Raw genomic sequence first — 24,003 nt, 5'->3', positions numbered from 1 at the left:
CCCCCTCCCGCGGCCCCCCGCGCCCGGCGGGGCCCCTCACCTGCCCGTCAGCGCCGCGGCGAGCTCGGTCGCCTCCGCCTCTCCCTCCCACCCCGCCGTCCCCTCGCGGCCGCGCGGCGCCCCGCCTCCCCCAGTCGGCCTCCCTTGCCCTCCCCTCCGCGTCCGCCCGCGGGAAGTTTGTCCCCTCTCTCTCGCCGTAGCGGTGCCCGCCCCCGTCGCCCCTCCTGCACGCGCGGGAGCTGCGAACGGCGGCGGCGGCGACGGCGGGAGGCGCGCGGCCCGGCCTGGCCCAGGTACGGCGTCCTCAGCCGTTTCCGGCGGGGCCGCTCGCGGGGCGGCCGTTGGCGGGAGCGGGCAATGGGCTGTCCCCTCAGCGACCCCGGCCGGGTATCTGCACGAGTCAAAACGCGGGGAATGATATTGTCGCTTTTCACCATGCAGACCATTAGGCTGTCAGTGTGTTCGCTCCATCTCCGCGCCGGATAAAGCAATTTTTGCGTAGCAAATTATTCGGCTTATGAAACAGTTGAGCGTCCCCAGACGAGAGAATGCTCCACAAAAGCACATATATGCATTTCGAGTTCACTATTTGTATTTTTTTTCGTGTTAGGGCGATACGAACCTTACGTTACCTAGGTAGCATCATTTATTGTGCTTGGTCAATCAGGCAGTGCGGGCCTGGCACAGGCTGCCCAGAGAAACCTTCTGAGAACACTACTGGTTACAGTGACAATAATTCCATGTAAATGATAATTAATAAAGAATGATCACGGTCGCAAATGTAGTAAATGGTGATTCCTAGTTGTCCGATGGTAAACTGCTTTTACCATGCTCTATACAGAACTAAAATATTTGAACTTGAACTTTTAGCATTTGAAGATAATTTGAGAGTAAGGCATTTTTAGTGCTACTTTATGTGTCCAGCACTGTCCTAGCACTGTCCTTTGGCACTTCTCTAGCCAATAGCTGATGATTATTATCTATCCCAGGGTGAATGTTTGAGATGAGTTAAGAGAGTGAGTGAGGAACCAGCATTCTGCTGAGAAGTGGAAGCCTTGCCTTCCCAAGCTCCTGGCTCTGTGTTAAAGGAGATTTAGAATTCCATTTGCAGAATTAACTTCAGGACTCCTGCTTTATTGATCTTGAAATTGAAGTTCATAGAATCACAGAAAGGCCTGAGTTGAAAAGAACCACAACGATCATCCAGTTTCAAACCCCCTGCTATGTGCAGGGTCGCCAACCACCAGACCAGGCTGCCCAGAGCCACATCCAGCCTGGCCTTGAATGCCTCCAGAGATGGGGCATCCACAGCCTCCTTGGGCAACCTGTTCCAGTGTGTCACCACACTCTGTGTGAAAAACTTCCTCCTATTATCTAACCTAAATCTCCCCTGTCTCAGTTTAAAACCATTCCCCCTTGTTTTATCACTACCCACCCTCATAAACAGACATACCCCCTTCCTGTTTATGTGCTCCCTTCAAGTACTGGAAGGCCACACTGAGGTCTCCCCAGGGCCTTCTCTTCTCCAAGCCCATTTCCCTCAACCTTTCTTCATAGGAGAGGTGCTCCAGCCCCATCATGCTCTGAAAGCTGCTTGGAGACATAGAGCCTCACTGCATTTCAACAAATTGATGAAAAAAATCACATTGCTCTGTTAGAACGTTTGGTTTAAATAAGATCCGTGGCTGAAGCAAACTGTTGGTGCAAGCAAGGCCTGGAACTAGCATCATCCATCTCATTCACACAAGCTGTAGAATAAATGATAACTTAAATACAGGCTATGGACATATTTTATCTGTCCCTTACTAGAATTTTCTAATGGCAAGATTCTATTGAAATCTCTCCATTAGATTAAAACCATATATGATGCTGTTTTTAGCAGAATTCTGCACTTCCTCATTCTTGTTCAAATCGACACCCATACTTCAGTCAGTTTCATTCAAGGTGCATCTCTGTATAGAATGTAGGCTGACAGTGGTGCATACCTTGTAAAAGCTTTAAAGACTTAATAGTGGTTTCATTTAAAGCAGTTTTCCTTCTGAATGCCACCCACCTGCTGTGTGTGTAGATTCTTGGCCTACTGCTCACAGGGCAAATGCACACATTTCTTATATTGCCTTTTCCCTCCAAGGGCTTTATACTGATTAAGATCTGATTTAATCTGCGTAGAGTGAAAATATACACATAGTACTCTTCAAACTTTGTTTCGCTCCACCACTCACCACAGATACTATTTTTTTATTTCTCTCCAAGTGTGAACACTTTGCTCAAAAAGGGCAGTAACTTTCTTAAACCGTGTGTGCATCTCCTAGTAATATTAACTTCTACATGTTCTCTTCTGAAACCAAATGTATTTACCATAAATTGCATTTAACTTCTGATTGAAACGCTTCCAATTGTACAAGATCTGTGCAATTATACAGCTTCTGGACAGAAGGTAAATAATGATTGCCAACAAAAAGAGAATTCTAGCTACACCTGACATAATTATCAGTGTTTGTACTTGCCAAGGGTACAGCTGGTATCCCTTTTCTGAGATGTGTTTAGCGAGTCCTTAGTAATACTTCCTTATTTAGAGACTAGAAAAACAACTTCTTTCAAAAAATCTGAACATGAAGTACAGGAGCAAGAAGTAATACTAACCAGGCTCCTACAGGCTATCACATATCACTGTCTGGAGGATTTAAAATCTTGTGTATCTGTTTTAATATCCCCAGCTGTCTCATTGACATACATTGCGCGTTGACTTCCTTTGTGCTGCGTACAGAAGACTTACAGACTGATGGGCTAAAACCACTTGCACTCAGTATTTGTGCAAATACAGTAAAAGATTGCCTCTGTGGACTTCTGTAGAAGTGTTGCTGCGGCTCTCTCGTGCTCCTGTCATGTAGGCACTCAATAGGACAATCACTTCTGTAGCAGCACAGGAGAGTGGTAGCACGGTTACCATCGGGTACTTGTTGGGTACTGGCTTGGAAAAGGGTGCCATCTACTGAATTATTGGCACAACTTCTTCACGTTGTTGGAGGTTCTGTATGTTTTCCAGCTCTGCATGGTTTGTGTGATGCCATCATAACTCAAGGCAGTCGATGACTGCAGTCAGTAATCTAAAATGAAGATGGACAAGTCGGGTTATGGACAAGTACAACTTTAGAAATCTCCTTCTGCTTTTTATCAAAGTGTTAATGGATTTGGAAGGTGATGTAGGAAGACAGTGCTGGGGAATCTGAACAATTGAGGTGTTTTTTTTTTTCTTACCTAAAACGGTACAGTGCATTCATGTTCATCTAAAAGGAATAAAAATACATCATTTTTACCTGCTTAATATTTAGAATAAAGACTCACAACATTTTTTTGTTGTTCTAGGCTCTGATCTTACACAAGAGCGCAACAGTGCCTCTGCCTTTAGGATGAAGCTAGTCATTTCTGTCTATTTCTGTCTACTACACAGTAGGTTTTTAAGAAGAATTTTAACTGCTATGAAACAGCATCAGAAAACAAATTTCCACCTGGTCCTGCAGCAGTTTCACAGAAGTATGCGCAAAAATATGACTGGTATTACTGTATTGTCCAATATATTGCAGTACGTTGCTATACTTAGCGTGCAGTGGACTTTTTTGATGTGTTTTCGTATGGATAGTTGACTCTTATTTTCAATAATTGTATTTTCTTTTGTCTTTAGGGATGCCCGCAAGGCAAGGGAAGGACAGCGAAAGCCATGTCAGCTGCAGCAGTACCAGCACCAGCAGTTCAGCTGCTTGCTTCGGGCAGGTCAGTTCCCTTTGCCTGAGAAATACAAGTTCCGTTCTTGGACTACTAGAAATCTGCTCTGCATATTTGCTCATTTTAAAGTTGGATACAGTTAGGCTAGAGTCATTTCCACTACACTAACTATTCTGCACCTAAACTTACATTCTGTTTTCCTCTATGATAGCCATGGCGTGTGTATGCTCCCCTTTTCCTTATGTCTTTTATTACAGACTTGCTTCTAGTATCAGAAAAAGAAAGCCCTTCCTTTAAGCCTAAATACAACCACAGGTGAATGTGAGAGATTTGGCAGTGCTGGAACATGAAGATACAGTTGGTGAAATCCTATTCTGTCCACACATAACAGCATATAACAACACAAGCTTTTTAGTGCTTGAATCCTTTAACGTGTAAATCCCCAAGAATGCTGTTAGGCCTTTCTAACCTTTGCAGATTGTAAATTGTATTTCTACTAAGTTATGCAGCATGAGTTACAGTGCTGGGCTTCCTAATGATACCCGTGATGCTGGTATCCAAAGGACCTTCCTTGCAGTAGGGGAATATGCTGAACACGTCTCAGTAATTTTCTAATTTGATTGATCACCCAAGCTGTTGTCCTGATGGGACGTGGTGGTAGAATAACATTAAACTTTGGTTTTGTTTGAGTTTATAAAGACTTTTCTCGTGAAATATTATATTTTAGTTTTGAGAGATAAGATATAAATGTGTCTGTGTATTCCTGGTAACTTTGACTAGGGTTTATGATTGCGTTAAGATTTCACTAGGATCCACTAAGAGACCTGCTTCATTTAACTTCTTTTAATATAAGTGATGGTTTTGAGAAATGGAAAACATTTGCTAGAGCTTAATGATTAGTAGAATCGTGATGGTTGGAAAAGACCTCTATGATTATCTAGTCCAACCATTGACCAATCACCACCATCTCCCACTAAACCATGTCCCTAAGTGCTACATCTGCCCTTTCCTTAAACACCTCCAGGGATGGGTACTGTGCCACTTCCCTGGGCAGCTATTGCCAATGCATCACCACTCTTTCTAAGAAGAAATTCTTTTCTTTGTAATACCCAATCTGAACCTCTCCTGTTCTCTCTCATCCTATTGCTAGTTACCTGGGAGAAGAGGCTGACGCTCACCTTGCCACGACCTCCCCTGACCCTCCTCTTCTTGAGACTGAATAATCCCAGTTTCTTCAGCCTCTCCCCATAAGACTTATGCTCCAGACCCTTCACCAGCTTTTCACCCTTGTCTGGACATCCTCCAGGGTCTCAATGTTCCTATAGGAAGGGGTCCAAAACTGAACATAGCACTCAAGGTGCGGCCTCACCAGTGCTGAGTACAGAGGGATGATCACTTACTTTCCTGCTCCTGCTGGCTGCACTATTTCTGATGAAAGCCAGGGTGCTCCTGACTTTTATGGTTCAGCTGAGAGTCAACCAACACCCCAGATCCTTTTCCTCCATGCAGCTTTCCAGCCACTCTGCCCCAAGCGTGTAGCACTGCATGGAGTTGCTGTGACCAAAGTGCACACAGTTGGCCTCAGCCCATTGATCCAACCTGCCCAGATCCCTCTGTAGGGCTTTCCTACCCTCAGACACTTCTCCCTAACTTGGTGTCATCTGCATACTTACTGAGGATATACTCAGTTCTCTCATCCAACTCATCAATAAAGATATTAAACAGGATGAACCAGTCATCAGCTGGATTTAACTCCATTCACCACAACTCTCTGACCCTGACCGTTCAGCCAGTTTTTTTATCCAGCAAAATTGTACCTGTCCGAGGCACGGACTGCCACCTTCTCCAGGAGAATGCAATGGGAGACCTTGTCCAAGGCTTTGCTGAAGTCTAGCTTGACTATGTCAACAGCCTTTCCCTCATCCACCAAGTGGGTCGCTTGTTCATAGAAGGAGATGAGGTTGGTCAGGCAGCCTCTCACAAACTCAGGCTTGCTGGGCCTGATAGCCTGGTTGTCGTGCACGTGCCGTGTTGTTGCACTCAAGATGATCTATGTATGATCTCAAGAGTATGGAAAAAAACAATACAGTGCACAAATGTGTACACGTGCCCCAGGGTCTCTCTTTGGTGGTTACATCCTGATTCTAAAAGTGGACCACGTATCTCTTGAAAGGACAGGGAAAATTGTCTTATGAAGTAATACTAGGAGAAGAGGGATGGCTAATATGGAGAGAATGAGAACCTTTGTCTTACTTTGTTTCCATCAAGTATCAATTTACAGCAAATGAATATCAAGCCATCCAGCACGCTCTTCGTCAGAAACTGGGTCCAGAATATATCAGCAGTCGGCAAGCTGGAGGAGGACAAAAGGTATGAATAAACATCCATAGATGTTCAACTTGCATTTTTGTTCCAGGAGAATTATTATTAAAATAATAACAATCCTTAGTTTTGAAAATTTCCCACTGAAGTGTAATCAGCAGAGGTGAAAGGAAAACTAGACTAGCATGTATTCTGGCCTTATCTTAGCCACAGAAACCTTACATTCTTATTCTTAAAGCCACTTAACTTTTCAGTCCTTCATCCTCCTTGTGGAACATTGAGATGTTTTTCTTTTTTTTCTAGAACTGAAGTATATGAATAATTATGTGACACAAGCTGCAATTTTACTTCTTTAGTGCCTGCTAGCTCTGCTCCCCTTAATTCTGGCATATTTGTTCAGTTCTCTCCATCACACTTGCCAGAAGATGGTGAACCTAAATCTGCATCATCATTCAATTATCTTGAATTTAGGCAGGTTTCCTCAGAGTAAGATGATCTATGTAATCTTTCTTTAAAATAAAGAGTGTGTGTGTATATACATACATGTATGTTTCTGTTTTCAGGTCTGTTACATTGAGGGTCACAAGGTAATCAGTCTGGCCAATGAGATGTTTGGCTTCAATGGCTGGGCTCATTCAGTCACTCAACAGAATGTTGGTAAGTATCAGATTGGCATAAAAAAAGTCTGTCCACATTTTTCACTATGATGACTTTGAAGGAAAAATTTCTCAAATAATCCTGTAAAAAGTTCAGAGCAGTTCAGAGACAGAGGATTATTATACTGCTTTTTTTAAATCCTGGGTTGAAAAAGGATTACACATCTGGCAGCTTTACAAAACTATTGAACAAGTGGACCAGATGAGGATGGAACTTTTGGACACCATTGTACAGTTTCTTGAACTACAAAGCATTTCAGCTATGTGTCAGGCTGGGAGACCTGGTTTTGTTCAGCCTGGAGAAGAGAAGGGTGACCTCATTGCAGCCTTTCAGTACCTGAAGGGAGCCTACAGACAGGAGGGGAATCAACTCTTTGAAAGGGTTGATAACAGCAGGATAAGGAGAAATGTGTTTAAGTTGAGGGAGGGAAGATTTAGGTTGGATGTCAGGGGAAAGTTCTTTACAGAGAGAGTGGTGAGGTGCTGGAACAGGCTGCCCAGAGAGGCTGTGGATGCCCCGTCCCTGGAGGTGTTCAAGGCCAGGTTGGATGGGGCCCTGGGCAGCCTGGTCTGGTATTAAATGGGGAGGTTGGTGGCCCTGCATGTGGCAGGGGGGTTGGAGATTCATGATCCTTGAGGTCCCTTCCAACCCTGGCCATTCTGTGATTCTGTCAGACTTGTAATACTGCCAATGGTTGTTTAGAGGTTCTGAACTGAGAGTCGTGGATAAAGCCTTGAGCAACATTTCCCAGATGAGAAGCTTCTAATCGATAATAGAAAATAAGTTGCTTTTATAGACAGTTAAGGTTCTTTTCCATTGTTGTTTCTATAAACTGGTACTTTAAATCTTTACTTCCAGCTGAGAAAGAGCTGTTACTCTTTGAACATCTAAGATATGTATTTGAATGAGGAGTCATGTTTACAACTCCAATTTCTTTCATATAAAAGAAAAAAACAGATGTAAACATATATTTAATATATCTTTATACACATGATACCAGAGCACAAGTGTTTGGCAGACCAACACACTGATAGCCAGAAAATAGAGCATCCCCAGAGCACATCTACAAGTTATCATTCTTGGATGGCAAGTATTATAAGTCATGCTCCACAATGTAGAAAATACAGTGACAATGTCTTGGGCCCACTCAGCAACTACACTACAGGTTTATGAATATCCAAAGGAAGAGAACTGAGATCTACATGTGGAAGTCAGAAGTCTTTTGTGTTATTTAGGATGCTACTTTTTTTTCCCCTCAGACTTTGTTGATCTCAACAACGGCAGGTTCTATGTGGGGGTCTGTGCATTCGTGAGAGTCCAGCTTAAGGTAAGTGGGTTTTGTGTTTGCTCTGTCTGTAGCTGAGCAATTACTTAAAGCTGGGGATGAAAATACACAGGTCAGACTGTAGTTTTCAGGAGTAATGCACTACACCAGAGAAATAGTGGAGTCTAAAACACTGACATCCAGCTAAGGGTGAGTAAACAGGCTTAGGAAAGCACAGTGTCTAGCAATGGATGCTTTATGTGCAGAATTTCCCTTATACTTAATGCTTTTAAAATCTTACTGCAGGATGGCTCATACCATGAAGATGTGGGCTACGGAGTCAGCGAAGGCTTGAAGTCCAAGGCCTTGTCCTTGGAAAAGGCAAGAAAGGAGGCAGTAACAGATGGACTGAAGAGGGCACTCAAGTAAGTGAAGATCAGTGCTTGCAGATTCTCAGAAGTCATTTGGGAGCTGTTATTTTCAGTCACAACGAGTCTTCTTGTTTCTCAGGTGCTTTGGGAATGCTCTTGGGAACTGCATCCTAGACAAAGACTACCTACAAGCAGTTAATAAGCTTCCACGTCAGGTACAGTATGTGGTGTTTCAGAGCAGGGACTGCTAGATGTTGATTGTTCCTGATCCTTCGTGTTAAAAGGAACGTAAATAATGATGCAAATGCATCTTAGCCCCCAATATTTCCTGCTATCAGACCTGTAGCATTTGCCTGCTAGTTTGATTGCACAAGCTGTCTGTTACTGAGTTCTTCCAGCACTTTACTACAACTGTTCTAAAGTTTAACTATTTTCAGTAGGCAAGCTTACTGTGGTGAGAAAGCTGAAGAAACAGTATTCTACTCAAGATGCCGTGTGACATTTAGTGTCTTCACAGAATCACAGAATGGCCAGGGTTGGAAGGGACCTCAAGGATCATGAAGCTCCAACCCCCCTGCCACATGCAGGGCCACCAACCTCCCCATTTAATACCAGACCAGGCTGCCCAGGGCCCCATCCAACCTGGCCTTGAACACCTCCAGGGACGGGGCATCCACAGCCCAAAGCCAAGTCTTTTTATTCAGTGCCAGCAATGTGTGCAGTTACATCTGTGCTCATAAGAGGTTAAATGCTACACTGGGAAGATTAACTGTTTAAACTAGCTTTTTCTAAGTGCTATTTTCTGTACATTCTGTGAAATCAGGACCATTTCATTTAGTCCTGAAGACTCTCAAGCTGGAAGCCAAGGTTGGACATACTGGGCAGCAGGAGGAAGATTCTCTACATTTTAGAAGCTCTGGCAGAAAACAAGGTGCTTTTTTTGTGAGAAAGACTTCTTCCAATAAAGTTTAACATGCATAGCCCAGCATGTCCTGGAAACAATACTAGATGGATCACATCCCAAAGTTGTCTGCTGTAGTTTGAACTTAAGAACAAGCAAAATCCATACAGTAACAATATCAGTGTGTGCACTGATAGTTGATTTGTCCTTTTACTAATCAGCATTCAAACTTTACAAAGCCCCAGTCGCATCACCAGCTATACTATTCTTGGCCTGGTCTTTCTAACAAGGTTTACATTGTGCCTCTATTTCACCCCTCAGAGCTCTGTCCATTGTTCTATTTATAATAGATAGTAAGTAGGCATTTTATAACAGTGTTTTTGTACTGAGATTTAAAGTTCAAAAGGTGATATCAGCTTTCAATTAAGCCACTTGGATCCTTCCCAAAAGAGCACTCCTACATGCTAGATGCATCTGTATTACAAAGGAATCTAAGCTTGTAGATTGAACCCAAAAAAGTTATGGCTGTTGCCAGCCCCCCCAGAAAAGCAAAAGAGGTGATGGTATTTTGTTCTTTTGCTGCATGAGGAGCAACCAAGAGGACCTGCAAACATCCTCTGCTTGGCTTCAAAATGTGTTGGTACCTGAAATTTGCAACTGTATGATGAGAGCAGGCTCTTGAATGTATGAAGAGTTAGTCTGTACAGCTGAGGTGCACTTGAACACTTTCCCTGTCATCACTACGGTTCTTTCCATTACCAAACATTAAGAAATAGGCCATGTGACTCCTTGCCTTGCTTCTCAGGCTCCTTTAGGCTTACCTTTAGGTTTCACCATGCAAGGGAGAGCTGCAGTTACTTTTCCCTCTGAAGTCCTACGTTCTAACAGTGAACCTTCAGAGTTAACAAGCACTGTGAAGAAATGCCTCTTTCAGAGGCTTCTGGTCCAGAAAGAGACAAGAAATTGTGCTGCACGTCCCACTGGTAACAACAGTGCTGTAAGCCTGTTCTTTCAGAGCTATCACAAAGTACACTTGGATGTAACACAGCAGTCTTTGTAGCACTAAAGGTGCCCCTGCTGTTGGTCGGCATTAATCTTGTTAGCTCCTGATGTGTGCCAGCTGGGGGCAGTAGGCTGCTAGGCAGTAACCTACCTTGTGCACTGAGGAAAAAGTCAGCCTTTCACATCCACTGATCCACGTTGTTCCACAGGAAAGTTGCCTTTGTCGCACCAGGATTTACTCAACTCCACTAGTCAGCATGGAGCTCTCTCTTTGGCTAGCTAACGATCCGAAGGGACACCTCACCAAGTGAAGATGACAGAGATCTCTGCTTTGCCAATGTCACCCACTGCCTCACAGCCAGAGATTTGTAAAATCACAGACACAGGATATCTTCCCTAAAGAACCCAACTACTGAACTGGCACAAAGCAATAAACTAGATAAATTAAACTGCATTTTAGTTTCTAAACTTCTCTACCTAGAGGAAACAAGATTTTCTAACAGTACCTCGCAGAAAAGACCTGTGCATATTTCGTGAAGGAAATTTCTGAAGGTGTTTTCTATTTTCCTTTACTAGGTGCCCCCCGAGTTAGATCTGGTGAAAACTAAAAGACAGGACTATGAGCCCGAAATAGAGAAAGCAAGGTATGATGGCTGTTTGGAAAGGCAGAACCCAGGATGGAGACAACAGTATGAAATGGCACCAACTCGTAAGCCCAGTCACACAGAGGCTTCTGGAGAGACAGAAGATCAGAAGCAGCCAAGCAGTTCTGGGTATGTTAGAAGTTACTGTCCCCTTTGAAGCACGTGGACAGTCCAAATTGGAAGATGCCATACAATACTAATTTAGAGGATTCTTCTTGCAGTTATTATATTAGAGTATGAATGTTTCTTCATAAAATACAGTTGCTGAACTCCTGTTTTAACTTTGTCTTTACCTGGGGGTGGGGCAGAAACACAGATTCCCCAGCTGCTGAGTGTGATGCCACGTACCAGCGGAAACTGCGACAAAAGCAGCTACAGCAACAGTTCCGGGAACAGATGGAGAAGAGATGTCAGGTCACAGAAGTTACTCCCAGCAGCAAACAGGGTGAGATGGGGCATTAGAAGCTGACAGTTTGAATGATAGCCGCTGGCAGACAAGTGTTACTCTCAGTACGGGAGCCTGATCTGTTTTATGCTGTGCTATCACACTCCTTTGAGACCAAACAAAGGAAGATCCTCATACTTCTATCCCAGTGTTCTTAAAGCGGCTCTAAAACCACATCATTAAATCTGCAACTGTCCAGCTACACTAAAGCTTCGTGCAGCACAGCCACTGCCATCTGTATCATTACCTTTCTGCGTCAGAGCTGAGGCTGCAGCCCTTCACTGAGGTGGCTGCAGGCAAGCGGACGTTGCATTAGCTGCTGGTAGGTTACTTTTCACTCATGGGAAGTCTGGACAGATGTGTGGTAAGCGGGAACTTGGGGGTGGGGTAAAAGAGTTTGTAGTACTGCAATTGCTAGTCAGCAGCAGCATCCATACTATTCTATATACCGCTTCCAAAATCCAAGCAGCTGTGGGAAAAGAGGGTACCTGGGTACAATCACTTCAGACTCGTCTGTCTGCTAAGAAGAAACAGAAAAGTTCTTCTGTATTTCAGACTTTAATCTTTTGTTGTGTTACCTCTATCCAGCAACAGCCAATCCTCCCGTAAAACACAGCAGTCCGGCAGCAGTACAACAGCAACTGGCAATTGAAGAAGAGTTCTTTGCAGGTCAGCCAAGAATAATGAATAGAAGCATGTTAAATTGTTGGTATTTGGATTAATTCTTCAACGTGTAAGGGTGATAAAAGATGTGAAGAGCTTGGAGTAAAAGAAGTGGGAGTCTGACCCCAGCTGTACTAACCTTGCTTGAATGGCAGGAAAACAGTATTAAAATGTACAAGAGATGAGATGTCCATCAGCATGAGAAGTTTTACACCATGCCTTGCAGTAGAGCACTGTTAGACATATTTGGCAATCTCTTCTCTTCTGGTGACGTTTCACAAAAATAGAACATGGAAGGGGGGGAAGTGCCTTTTCTTAACACAGCTATGGCTGTTTGTGTCACACAGCACAGCACGTGGACCTTGCTGAAGTTCAGAGCACAGGGCATAGTGCTGTTTTCTGCTGGTGCACTGACATAAAAGATACCTTACAGTTTAACTTGTATAGTGGCCACCACTATAGGAAAAGGGCGGGCTGGTCTGGAGTCGCTCTTGTTCCTGTAGCGCCGTCGTCTTTGGTTTCACCATCTTTTCATTCATTCTAGATGATCTTGAACTTTGGGACATTTCCTTGGAGACCACTGACCTTAACAAGTTGATGTGTCACAAAGCAGTGGGCCCACCAGCAGCACACCAACCCCCCGAGACGCCCCGCGGATGCCACCAGATGACAACTCGTAACAGAACGCCCCAGAGAATGCATTCTCACAAACCTTCCGTGAGGTTTGCACAGTTGCAGCCATCTGCTGCTCTCACGGGCAGCAGCCACGGTGCCAACCAACACACACCAGGTACGTGCTGTGATAAATGACTGAGTTCTTTCTTTCTCAACAACAGCTTTTAGCTTTGAAAGCTTTGCTGTCATTACTAATCTGGAATGGGAGAAGCATCCCTCTTTTGTGTGGAGCGCTGTGATAGCAGGCTAGGACTACTCTTTTCATCCAACTGTCTTCTCAGGGAAGAGTTAAAGAGTAAATCAATGAGTACTTTTAGAAGCAAATCACAGAATGGTGCGGGTTGGGAGGGACCTCAAGGATCACGAACCCTACTACAAGGATTCCAGCCCTACTGCTGCAGGCAGGGCCACCAACCTCCACATTTAATGCTAGACCAGGCTGCCCAGGGCCCCATCCAACCTGGCCTTGAACACCTCCAGAGATGGGGCATCCACAACCTCTCTGGGCAGCCTGTTCCAGCACCTCACCACTCTCTCTGTAAAGAACTTCCCCCTGACATCCAACCTAAATCTTCCCTCCCTCAACTTAAAACCATTTCCCCTTGTCCTGCTGCTATCAACCCTTTCAAAGAAAAGCTTTAAGAAACTTCCCTTTCTCACTCTCTCCCTGTTCAGCAGAGCAGAGCCCTCACAGGAGAAGCCAAAGCTGGAAGAAGCGGAGGCTAGAACCTACATAGGACACCTGGTGGCATCATTACCTAAATGCTGGATTACATCATAAGACTGCAGTTGGCTGCTCAAAATATGTGAGGAAGCTTCATCTATTAATAGATTGTCCTGAAGCAACACAGAATAGCCAGAGAGGCACAGCCAGCAAGAACTTCATGTGCTTTGGGTTTATTACATAGCCCAGATTTTTTTTTTCTATAAACACATCATCATTTGTGCTCCTGCACAACTCGTGGCTGTTTTACAAATAATTTGCCTGAAAATTGTAGCATAAGTAAACCTTCAAATGAGGCACCATAGCTTCTTTCCTGCTCAGCGTTGCATTTTGGCATACAGAAAGTTTTTTCCAATAAAATGAGGGCAGGGTGGGCCATGGTCCCAGGAAAGCAGACAGAATGCAGCCTTGCATTCCCTCAGGCATTTTGCAGTTGTGGCAGCCTCTGCCTTTCACATGCAGCCCAGCTGCCTGCCCAGAGGCTGCACAAGCAGGGTCAGAGCATTGCCCTGACAGCTCTGCCTCAGCTCACCCCTCAAGCACACAGCATCCCCAGGAGCAGCAGCAGCACGTCCACCTGTGCCCATGCAGCACAGGGGCAGGAACACATGGGGGCTGCTAGTGAGGAGTGCATACAGCCTCTAAGTGCTTGTTTGGACCTTTTGTGAAATGAATGAGAGCCGCAATTTTATACTTTTAAATAAGCTTTTACTCCTTTTTAACACGGGAATAAACACTAAATTTGGACAGACAAAGCACACTTGTTATTTGTGCCTTCTTCCTATTCAGTTCCAACTGTTTAACAAGCTCAGAGAAGTTTGTGAGCAGGTACAAGTAGAAAGCTAGAGATTACCACTGCATGCACAGCTTTGCATTTGCTTTAGTATGGGCAAACAGAAATGTTCAAGTGGATTTTAAACATGAGAGCAAAGCAACAGCTGCTCCTCTTAGTAATAAGGTCAAAGCAAGATCTTTCAAGCAGCATTTAGGAAGTCCTCTGTGCCCAGCTTCAAAGGCCCCACTCTGGTGAGAGAACGGTTCTGTTGGGCAGCTATTGGGTCTCTTTCTCTTCTGGTGAAGGGACTCAGCTGCAGCCCCTGCTGTCTCAGGCAGGAGCTGGGCACCGCCAGCCAAGCAGTGGCAGCACCCTCCATGCCTAAAGCAGCCTGAGCCCAGGACTTGAGAGGGGAAGCTGGTTCTGTGTTCCCTAGCGGCAGCACTGGAAGGATGGTGCAGCATGGCTGGGGCTGGACCCAGGAAAACTGACAACAATTTTGATTAATCCGACCCTGAAACTGATGTCAGACTTGAAACAGGACCTTATTTCTGTGCTCTGCTGTCATTACCGTTCTATCCAGATGAGTTTCGTAAAGCAATCTAAATGTTACCCAGGAGGTATGAAGCATTGATTCCTGTCCCTCCTACTTCACCTTCGCCACTTATCAGTCCTTTTTTCTTATGCAGCCTCTATTACCCACTCACCTCTCAAACAGGACAAACAAGGACCGATGTTGGTACCAAAAGACAGGACAAATGAAATTAACTGTCACAGATCATTACCTAGAAAACAGTTTCAGATTTCAGTAATATTGGTTTCTCTCCAACTCAGTGCTGAGTGAGATCAGAGCAGCTCAGGAAAGAAATGCATACCACGCATCTGAGTCATGCGCCCAGTGTTGAAATAAGATACCTGTAAGGAAGGGAATGTGCAGACACACCACTGCTGTGTTCAGCAAAGCCTCCCCCAGTTCTTACAATAGAAAACCTGAAAGTCTCTGACAATTTCATCAGCTTTCTTGACAGCAGAACAGTGCAAAGAAAGAGATGCCTCCTCCAGAGGGGGTCAGTACCTCTCAGATTGGTCCTTCTTTAAAAAAAGCAGTAACGTTCATCCATGGAGCTTTTCCTTTAAGGACTTGAGCAGCATGACTCATAACAGAAGCTGTTCTTAAAATGGAAAGAAATGCAGCAGTAATTAGTGTTTAGAAATACCAAGTAATTCCTGCGAGCCTACAGCTGCTTGAGAACAACTCCGTATAGCTCCACTCTTACACTGTATGGGCAGAGTTGCAAGTTTGGGGATGGCATTCAGACCGAATGAAGACTAAAGGCAGAACCCAGCACCGCAGCTCAGCCCCACTCCCTTCTGACCCAGAGAGGAGAAGAGCCGACCCAGCAGGTGAGGTGGAGCAGCCCCGCTCCAGCTTTTCTACCCGTAACTGTTATCAACTGTGTAGCAGTTAAATCACTGCAGGAGCAGGGAGGAGAGGCCCACGAGAAAACCCAGCGCTCAGCAAAGCACGTTGGGTTTCTTTCAGTGACTTGACGCGATATTCTGCAGAGGTGACAAATTGCAGCACAAAGCACAACCATAGAAGGAGAGCAGCTGGGGTGACGCTGCCAAATACACAACTAACTGTGGCCAGGGAAGCCCAAAGTTTCAACTTTTTTATTTTTTTTATTTTATTTTTTTTTACAGTGTACATTGTTAAATAATGTAAAGAAAACGCTTGTAATTCAGAAACAGATTTTATGTGGAAAAAGATACTCAAAGTGTAATATTAAACAAAATAATTTAACAGTTCAGTAGCATTAGTTTATTCCTCTAGACTTCAGTTATTCATCCACAGGAAGGGGGGGAGGGGGAATCAATGGTAAATAAAACCAGTTCTTGCATAACATTAAGTGAAAACAACCTCAAACTTATTAGATCAAAATTAAATAACCACGTGCTGCGTTCAGCTTCATCGTTCCCCTGTCGTGAGTATTCCCCTTGTGTGTCACCACTGCCTCAGGCCGACAACCGCTCCTTTTCCTCAGGCACACCTCTCCCCTTCCACCGGGTGTATTTGGGAAACCAATGCACCATTCAGGGCACGCAGCAGAGCTTTCCTGTCCAACCTCAGCAGCACGGCCCCCCACTTCTGCCCCTTCCCACCACACTCACGCCACGAGCCTCTCTCCTCTCCCCTTCAGCAGCTCCACTCCGCACTGAGGTCACAAAGAACGAGCCTCCAAACCTAAGGATCTCAGAGCCCAGGCTCTTTGCTGCTGGCTTTTGCCCTCTGGCATCTCTCTCCACCCAGGTAGGGTGGCCCTTGCTGCCAAAACTGCTGGAAAAAAAAAAAAAGAGAAAAAAGAAAAAAGAAAAAAGTAACAGGAAAGAAATGGATCTCGCACATCTCTTTGCAAAAAATAAAATAAAATAAAACAAAAATTCAAGTGAGAACACTCACAGACAGAAAAACTCCCTGTTAAGGCTCCACAGGGGAACAACACTCTCAGGAAAAATGATTTGGGCAAGAAACAATCTCCTGGGTGCACCAACTTCCAGACACCAGCGAGCTGCCCCAGTGCTGGGAAGCAGCAGTGATCCTTCACAGCTCTTTGCAGCACTGTGTAAAATACTGGCTGGTATTATTTTAACTTTGTAGAGGAAACCAGTATTCTTAAATATGAAAAGGGAGAATGAACACAGCAAAGGTACAGTACAGCTAACTAAGAGGTGACGGCTACAGTCCTGGTACCAGCTGGAAATCTGTTAGAGTTGGAGCATAAATCCTCCAACTAAGACTGAGGAAATTTCTTGATGCCGGCTGTTTCAAGTGCATCCATTGCCGGCAATGGACATTGTGCCAGGACGACTATTCCTGGCTTCAATGGATAAAAAAAAAAAAAAACCCATAAAACACAACAAAACAAAGAAAGAAAAGCAATCCCAGCAAGACAAGCCCACGCCAACGAGGAACGGCACCTCTCCCTCAAGTCACATCCTGACCAAACACCTTCACCACTTCACAGGTGGAGTCACACTGCATCTGAAGTGGGACCCTTCCCATAGACACTCCTTCTCCCCATCCTCTCCATTCCTGATCCAGACCTCCTGCCCCTACACAACGGCGCTTCGTCTCATTCTGGCTTCACGCACAACCCTCCGTCCCACCCCACCTGGCCCTCATCGCACCACCAACATCAGGTCACCCCCTCGGCCAAGTTTCCCAACACGCGGAGCCTGGTTCCGCCCCGCTGCACCTCCTCTAGGCGCTATCGCGCTATCGCGATCGCTACGCCGCCGGTCAGGCCCCCGTCCACAGGTACAACCAACACGGCCTTCTCTGAACTTGCCCTCTGTCCACCTGGGGTCTGCTGGGAAGACAACGCTAACTGCAGAAGCAATAGAAGTCCAAGGCACTAAAATATCCAGCAAGCATACTGGGAGAACAGACAAGTATTCAAGTACATTAATTTATACAATTTTACATTCACATTTATTTATCTAATACAATGAAAATACAAAGGAAAAAGTTAAAGTGTCTCCAATAAGTATAAGGATATAGCTAGCTTTTTTTCCCATTTTTTACTTTTTAACTTTTTTAACCCTCTATATTCCACTCATTTTTAAACTACTGTTGTCCAACAACATTTATATATCACAGTGTTTCCACATCAAAACTGATGGTAAGTACATGTCCGCAGGGAACTTTTAAAATCTTTAAACAATTTAAATTGCTCTAATGCTGCAGTCAAAGCTGTTAATATCTTACTTAAAGCAGTAATGACCTATCAAGCACGGGCTGCACTGCAAGTCCATTCGGGTGCCCCATCGTTCTGGAGCCAAATACGATCGAGTGGGGAGAGGGAGAGGAGGGGGATTTGGACAGCTGGTCTCGGATCTTCAGGGAGAGAAGTGTGCTAAAGCCTCATGCTAGGATTCAACTCTCCCATCTTCACATACGCGGATTCGGCCTCAAACCAGAGAAATGTTACAGCAAGACTGCGTTAACTGCCCCCGTCACTGATCTTCACGGCTCTCGCTTCACACGAGAGCGGGACCCCTCAAGTCAAAAGAACTGTCCCATCGTAAAGACGCCGATCATCCTTCTCCCCCTTGAAAGCATGTGGGGAAGCCCCCTTTACAGAAAGTTAACAGCAATGGGTGGAAAAGAGAAATTCATTCCCAGTCTGGCAAGCAACCAGTTCATTGCAGCACTAGGAGTTGACAAAGGGCCCCGTCTCCCTCCCCACGTCCCGTCCCGAGGTCTAGCCAGCACGGTCTCCGAGCGGGGCTAAGTGGTCCGCAGGTTGGAGCCTGGAGGGTTGCTGATGGATTTCTGCAAACCGCTGATGTTGAAGCTTTGCAAAGACGCGGCACCTACAGGCTGGAACTGGCCAAGTGGTTGCTGTGCCGGACCGCTCGTCCCGCTCCACGGAGCGGCAAAAGACGCTGCTGGGTAACCGTACTGCTGCGGAGGGCACATGGCCTTCGTGAAGGGACCTAAAGAGGTAGCTGATGCTGCAGAGATGGGCGTAGCACCCAGGGAAGATGTCATAGAGATACAGAGCTGACCTGGTGCTGAGAATTTTCTTGCCATTCCAGGGCCCTGAAAGAAAACCCAACCTCCAAGTTAAACAGCTGTTCTTACAAACCACCAGCTATCCCCGCAGGCCGTTCCAAATGGCTGTCTGGAAGAACACATCATGGCTTTACTCTCTTTACTCTTCAGTTATCTCTCTTCCCTTCCAGAGCACGCAATATCACACTGTGCACACAAGGTTTACCCAACATTTCTGTAGCGCAGTTGTCCAGGATACGTGGTGACTGTACTCCACCTGGTTGACACTGACATAGCAAGACGACCCGACAGTCACAGCCGTAAACATTTATGGGTTAAAACTTACCTCATAGTTGCTATGCCCTTTGCCAACTTTCTTGCCAGACAGGTTCATGGCATCTCGGGCCCAGTTATCTACCAGCTTGTGCAGGTCGTCTGTGAAAGTCCCTTTTCGGCTGGAGGCAATAGCAGTAGGCTGAGACTGGGGTGCTTGGCTGTTCACTGTAGCCCCGACTGCGTTAGTGCTACTGGTCCCTAAAAACACAAGAAATGGGAGTCAAAATGTGGGGTCAAGATCAGCTTCCTCCAGTGAATTTAATAATTGTGGCAATGGTACAACGATAGAGAGCCAATTAAAATGCCATGCAGCTTAAGTCTAGGTTTCAATTTCAAGACAAGCTGAAGTAGGAACTATGAGGACTCCTACAGGCATTTCCTCAGATTATTAATATTTCACAGATGTTTCCTTCAAGAAGTCCTGCAAGTAGTCATCTTTACAGGGGAACAGCAGCAGCCTATAGGTCTTTGCAGAAGAAAAAGAAGATTAGATTTCAGCACCAGATGACAGTAGTTGTGTCATTCTTTCATCCTATACCATTTAATTAGCAGCAACCACTACCAGCACAAGTCAATTCCACCTTAGAGGACAATGCTGGATGCTGAATATGGAGTACTACAAACAGCGCAGCCAGCTGCTCTGTAGAAAATTATCTCCACTTCATAAAATGAAGAGGAAAAATTCCCTCAGATTACACAAAAAGCCACAGCGTTATACAAGAACTGTTGTTTCCAATAGCTGCCATACTTGAGCATAACCAGACAGGACTGTCTTCATCCACTAAAGAGTGGGGATCAGCAGGGGAAGTCTGCACTGTGTTAAATTTTGCTTTTTGCCTCTGAAAGCACTTTTTTGCCATTATGTTCAGATTTCCTAGTCTGAAGAACAAGCATTTCAATGCAAATGACTAACACAGCTTAAAGAAGGCAGAAATGAGACCAGTTCCTTGGATGTGCTTTGACACGAATTTCTGTTCACTGGGTTGACCACAAGAACAAAAGCCCCACACATGAATACTGGGAATTTGGTGCTTCTAGAAAGCTGGCTGAACAGCACACTGCAGAAAACATCCAGAAGTTCTGTGTTTAGTAGCCTTACTCACTGTCTCGCCCTAATAAGCACACAGCTTCACTCAAAATGAAGCTTTTCACAAGACAGATAACATAGCAGTAGCAAAAGTTGTTTATTATCAGGTAAGAATTCTGAATTCCCAGCAGTAGCTTCATTTCAGATGTGGAATGAATACATTCCAGAAGTATCTTCATTTCCAGATGTGGGACCAGTAGGACCACGGGGAAGGCAGAATGAATCTACATTTCTCAAATCCGCTTGGCTCAAAACCAACTAAACATAATTAGTTCCTGTCAGTGTAGAGCTAAACCCTGCATTCACTGCAAGCATCTTCACCTAACTGGTTTTCAAATAGCTTCATATATTTCTACCTGCTTGTTCTGAAGGCTGCAATTGGGAAGCCCAGGATAACCTGAGCGTATGGCAGAATTTCTGGAGAAAACTGATTTAAAAAGTTGAGGATCAAAAATCCTAGCAAAGACAGTCATCTCCATTGCCAAGGCTGAATGACAATCGTTGTCTCCTGTCTGACAGCTGATTTCTCAGGAGTGGTGCTGCAGTGGCACAGGCTGCCCAGGGAGGTGGTGGAGTCACCACCCTGGAGGTGTTCAGTAACAGTGTGGATGTGGCACTGAGGGATGTGGGCAGTGGGCACGGCAGGCATGGGTAGCTGGTTGGACTCAATGATTTCAGATGTCTTCTCCAACCTTAATGATTCTGCAATTCTAATTCTTCCGTGCTGCCCTCCCTGGCTAGCTGCCCCACTCCCTGCAACCATGGCATCAAAGAATGAACTGGCTCCAAACCCCTGCAGGAATGCTTTATATTAAGGAGTGAATTAGGAAGGTGACATACTTACTACGCAGGACAAATAAGCAAAGTGTTACCGCCTCTAGTAGTGCTGAGGAGGGAAGGACACAACTCCCTCCCACCAGATCCAGCTCAAGCATGGAGATGGCTCCCAGTGAGGGTGCTCACCAGAGGGACAGCAGCTGTTACAGGCAGGCAGAGGCATGCAACAGTGCACAGGGAAGGAGAGAATAGGGTTCCCTGACCAGGGAGTGCAGCTGCAGCTCAGATGAATGCTAACAGAAACATACCATAAGGTGGAAAGGAAAAATCTACAATAAAATAATGAAAACTTTAAGCATGCACCACATCTTATTTAATAATAACAGTGACCAAGAAAAAGAAGGTGAAATTAAACACAAAACAGGCAAAAATAACAAAGAGGTACTCAAGATGAGGTGTGGAACCAGTAACGACCACATTCCACCATGAGGGCTCATGCAGGGATTGACACACTTACTCTCATACTCTTCATGATGGCCAATATCTGGTTCTCGTGTCTCATATTTCTATGTTAATCAATAAGTGCACAGCTGGCAACCTGGGACCGTGGCTCTATGCTTGAAGAGCCTCTTCAGGCCGTGCAATGGAGGGAGTTAATTACAAAATACTACAGAACAATCATCCAAAGATGTGAAAAATCATTTAGAAAAGCTGAAGTGTTCTGAAGAGGACTGGCTGAGTGTTTAGCCCAGGCTTTAAGGCAGATAGGAAAGGTGGGGGGCAAAGGGCTTTATCTGAAAAGTGATTTTAGTAAGGAGCTCCAATCTCAAGTCACAGACAACTTGAGGCAGACCAACCTACGCTATAAGAGGTGAGCTGTAAAATTACTGGGAGCTCCCACAGTATCAGTGTAAAAACTGACTTCTTAGGAACTTCACCTTTTAACCCTGGTGTAGTTGCTGCCTACTGAAGCTGCCATCCCGAAGAGTGTGAGAAGGAAGCGTTTCAATTCGTGGCATTTAATGGAAACAAACCCCCGCATTCCTGCTTGGTCACAGCAGCCATCCCCAATCCTACTCTGACATGAGGGACCTGAAGTGAAACAGGCTTCTGCTTCTTCAGCCTGCCACCTACAATGCCTTCATTTTACACCCAGCCTTCTTTTTTATTATTATCATTTTTAAATCTCACCATGAGTGAGAAAGGCACTGTCAAAAGGCACCTTTAAGCCGTCTTCAGTGACGTGACCATATGCTGGCTTTTCTAGACATCTCTTACTTCAGGACACGGATAGAGGTCAGATGGCTTACTCTTGCAACGCTGAAGGACTCTCTGCCATTGGAGCTGTCACTGAGATGGCAGAACCCATCAGATACGTACAGAAACCAGCTGCTCAAAGGTACAGCGTTAGCACATCACAGTGAGCAGCTGTCCTTGATGCTCAATTCACTGTTATTAGCAGGGAGCAAGGAGTTGCTCAGGGAAGGTGAGGCTCTGCCTCCACTCTTCTGCAAAGGTAATAGCCACGCTGTACAGCTATGCTAACAACAGAGTACACATTAGAGGGCATAACAGAGACAGACAGATGCTGTGCTAGAGACAGAGTCAGGGAGGCAAGGCTTCGGTGACCAGAAAAAGCCAATGAACAGCTTTACAGTCAGGAGTTGGAGATAACAGAAATAAGATAATTACTACAGAGCTGGTTGCAAGGACAGACTTTTTTCACCATCTTCCCTGAAGCACAAAGAGAGAGTCATTTGTTAAAGATAAGAGAAACAGTGAGAAATGTTTAGTATCAGCAAACAGTACGAAAAGCTTGGTGAGAAACAGAGGGCATGGCACAGCAGGGCTCCTGAAAGTTCTGGTATGTTCTAGGAAAAAGCCCAAGATTGCTCTGACAGTTTCGTGGGCTGTATTTTCAGAAAAAGAAATGGTTTGGCCTTCTGCATTTATTTTTCAGTATTTCAGAATTCCCAAACTGCAGTGAGGAATGGCAGAACACATTACGATTTCAACTGCCTGTTACTACAAAAGCAAAGCAAATACATCTTGCATTTTTGTCAGGGCGCAGAAAGCATTTCACAGCTATCAAGTTTGACCGTCACCAAGTGAGAAGAATTTGATAAGCCAAGTGCACTCATGGTTTGTCACCTTGTTCTCTCAGGCCTCCCCAGATCTGTGGGACAGACCTTCCCTGCCAGGCTGTACCACTCTATTTCTCCCACCGCACAGTTACAAGCATCAATTACTGCACTGTTTCCTCAACGCTGCTGATTCGAACCCAGCATCTTTCCCAGTTGTCACTCTCCATAACAGTCTGCAATAGCACTCAAAGGACAGGACTCCAGGAAGCAAGCAGCCTGTAATGAGCTGAGTGCCAGGCCAAGCTGTGCCATACCTCTACGAGTATAACCTGCTTTTGCAGGACAGCTACAACACGCATATCAAAAAGAATCCATTTTTCTTAGCACAAGCCCCACAGGTAGAGGATATGCCAATGTATTCTTAGAGCCAGATGGTGCACAATTTGCAGCAAGCCAGAGCCTTAGAAGTACATGACGCTCTCACATTCAGTTCACTGTCAATTCCAGAAGTGGAGTAGTTGTTCATTACAAAGGATGGGGCAGACAAGAGAGGATTTTGAAGAGTTAACTTTGGTAAGCATGTGAGTATTTCCAAGAAAGGAGCTGCTAAGTCTTTGAACTGCAGATGTTTGTTACTGCACATCCGCACAGTAATATATCTAAAATCCAATGAGGTATCATTGCAAAATTCAGCAGCCACAAATATGTTTCCCCTCTCTGACTCCACTGCCTTAGAAGATCGTGCTGGTTGCATTGCAGCTGTCTCAGCAGAAGGCCAGGTCTTGTTCCTGTACACAATTCTCCGGCTGCCAACTGCAGCTCAACAGATGTTACAGATGCACGGTACATTAGGCAGTGCAGCAACTGAAGGTCTCTTTTCAGCATTCGGAACTCTCATATCAACTCATTCTGGAGTCTGGGAAACAAATGTCAGAGCATTCAAAGGGTCCAGCCTGCAGCAGCAGCATGGGAGATGTCGCAGCACTCCCCCCCCC

The 24,003-nt window shown here is 45.1% G+C and overlaps 3 protein-coding genes across 19 annotated transcripts in view; 1 reads left to right on the top strand and 2 right to left on the bottom strand.

Annotated features, from left to right (window-relative positions):
- Positions 1 to 96, bottom strand: part of ERC1 (ELKS/RAB6-interacting/CAST family member 1) — a 294,250-nt gene extending 294,154 nt beyond the window's left edge. For all 9 annotated transcript variants that reach the window (XM_042889766.1, XM_042889771.1, XM_042889768.1 and 6 more), the window contains exon 1: positions 41 to 96. The gene's annotated coding sequence lies outside the window, so the exon portion shown is untranslated. The remainder of the gene's footprint in view (positions 1 to 40) is intronic.
- Positions 97 to 3,684: 3,588 nt separating this feature from the next.
- On the top strand, positions 3,685 to 14,097 carry RAD52 (RAD52 homolog, DNA repair protein). Of its 2 annotated transcripts, none has more exons than XM_042890234.1 (11): positions 3,685 to 3,771; positions 5,992 to 6,093; positions 6,609 to 6,702; positions 7,962 to 8,029; positions 8,273 to 8,391; positions 8,477 to 8,552; positions 10,817 to 11,013; positions 11,193 to 11,329; positions 11,918 to 11,998; positions 12,537 to 12,782; positions 13,346 to 14,097. In XM_042890234.1, the coding sequence occupies exons 1-11, from the start codon at positions 3,685 to 3,687 to the stop codon at positions 13,402 to 13,404; spliced, it is 1,266 nt and encodes a 421-aa protein (XP_042746168.1). In that variant the 3' UTR covers positions 13,405 to 14,097. The 2 variants fall into 2 exon arrangements, with proteins under 2 accessions (XP_042746168.1, XP_042746167.1); XM_042890233.1 differs by having other exon boundaries at positions 13,343 to 14,097.
- Positions 14,098 to 17,640: 3,543 nt separating this feature from the next.
- Positions 17,641 to 24,003, bottom strand: part of WNK1 (WNK lysine deficient protein kinase 1) — a 97,177-nt gene continuing 90,814 nt past the window's right edge. For 6 of the 8 annotated variants that reach the window (XM_042889912.1, XM_042889914.1, XM_042889915.1 and 3 more), the window contains 2 exons: positions 19,071 to 19,258; positions 17,641 to 18,772 (listed from right to left, as the gene is read on the bottom strand). In XM_042889912.1, coding sequence (XP_042745846.1) covers positions 18,458 to 18,772; positions 19,071 to 19,258 — 503 coding nt within the window. In that variant the 3' untranslated portion in view covers positions 17,641 to 18,457. Of the gene's footprint in view, positions 18,773 to 19,070; positions 19,259 to 20,790; positions 22,659 to 24,003 lie in introns of those variants that run through there. The other 2 variants (XM_042889916.1, XM_042889917.1) reach the window with 1 other exon arrangement.

The sequence above is a fragment of the Lagopus leucura genome, unplaced genomic scaffold, assembly GCF_019238085.1.
Source record: "Lagopus leucura isolate 7727_CA_CO unplaced genomic scaffold, USGS_WTPT01 Super-Scaffold_100159, whole genome shotgun sequence".
Lineage (NCBI taxonomy): Eukaryota > Metazoa > Chordata > Aves > Galliformes > Phasianidae > Lagopus > Lagopus leucura.
The sequence above is the reverse complement of the archived record's forward strand: the minus strand, read 5'-3'. Positions and strand labels throughout refer to the sequence as shown.

Excerpts from the sequence above, each read along its gene's own strand:
- RAD52 (XM_042890233.1), top strand. The coding sequence starts at position 3,685 with ATGCCCGCAAGGCAAGGGAAGGACAGCGAAAGCCATGTCAGCTGCAGC. Across the intron at positions 8,030-8,272 it reads TCGTGAGAGTCCAGCTTAAG|GATGGCTCATACCATGAAGA; the intron begins GTAAGTGGGTTT and ends ATCTTACTGCAG. Across the intron at positions 11,014-11,192 it reads AAGCAGCCAAGCAGTTCTGG|AAACACAGATTCCCCAGCTG; the intron begins GTATGTTAGAAG and ends GGGGTGGGGCAG.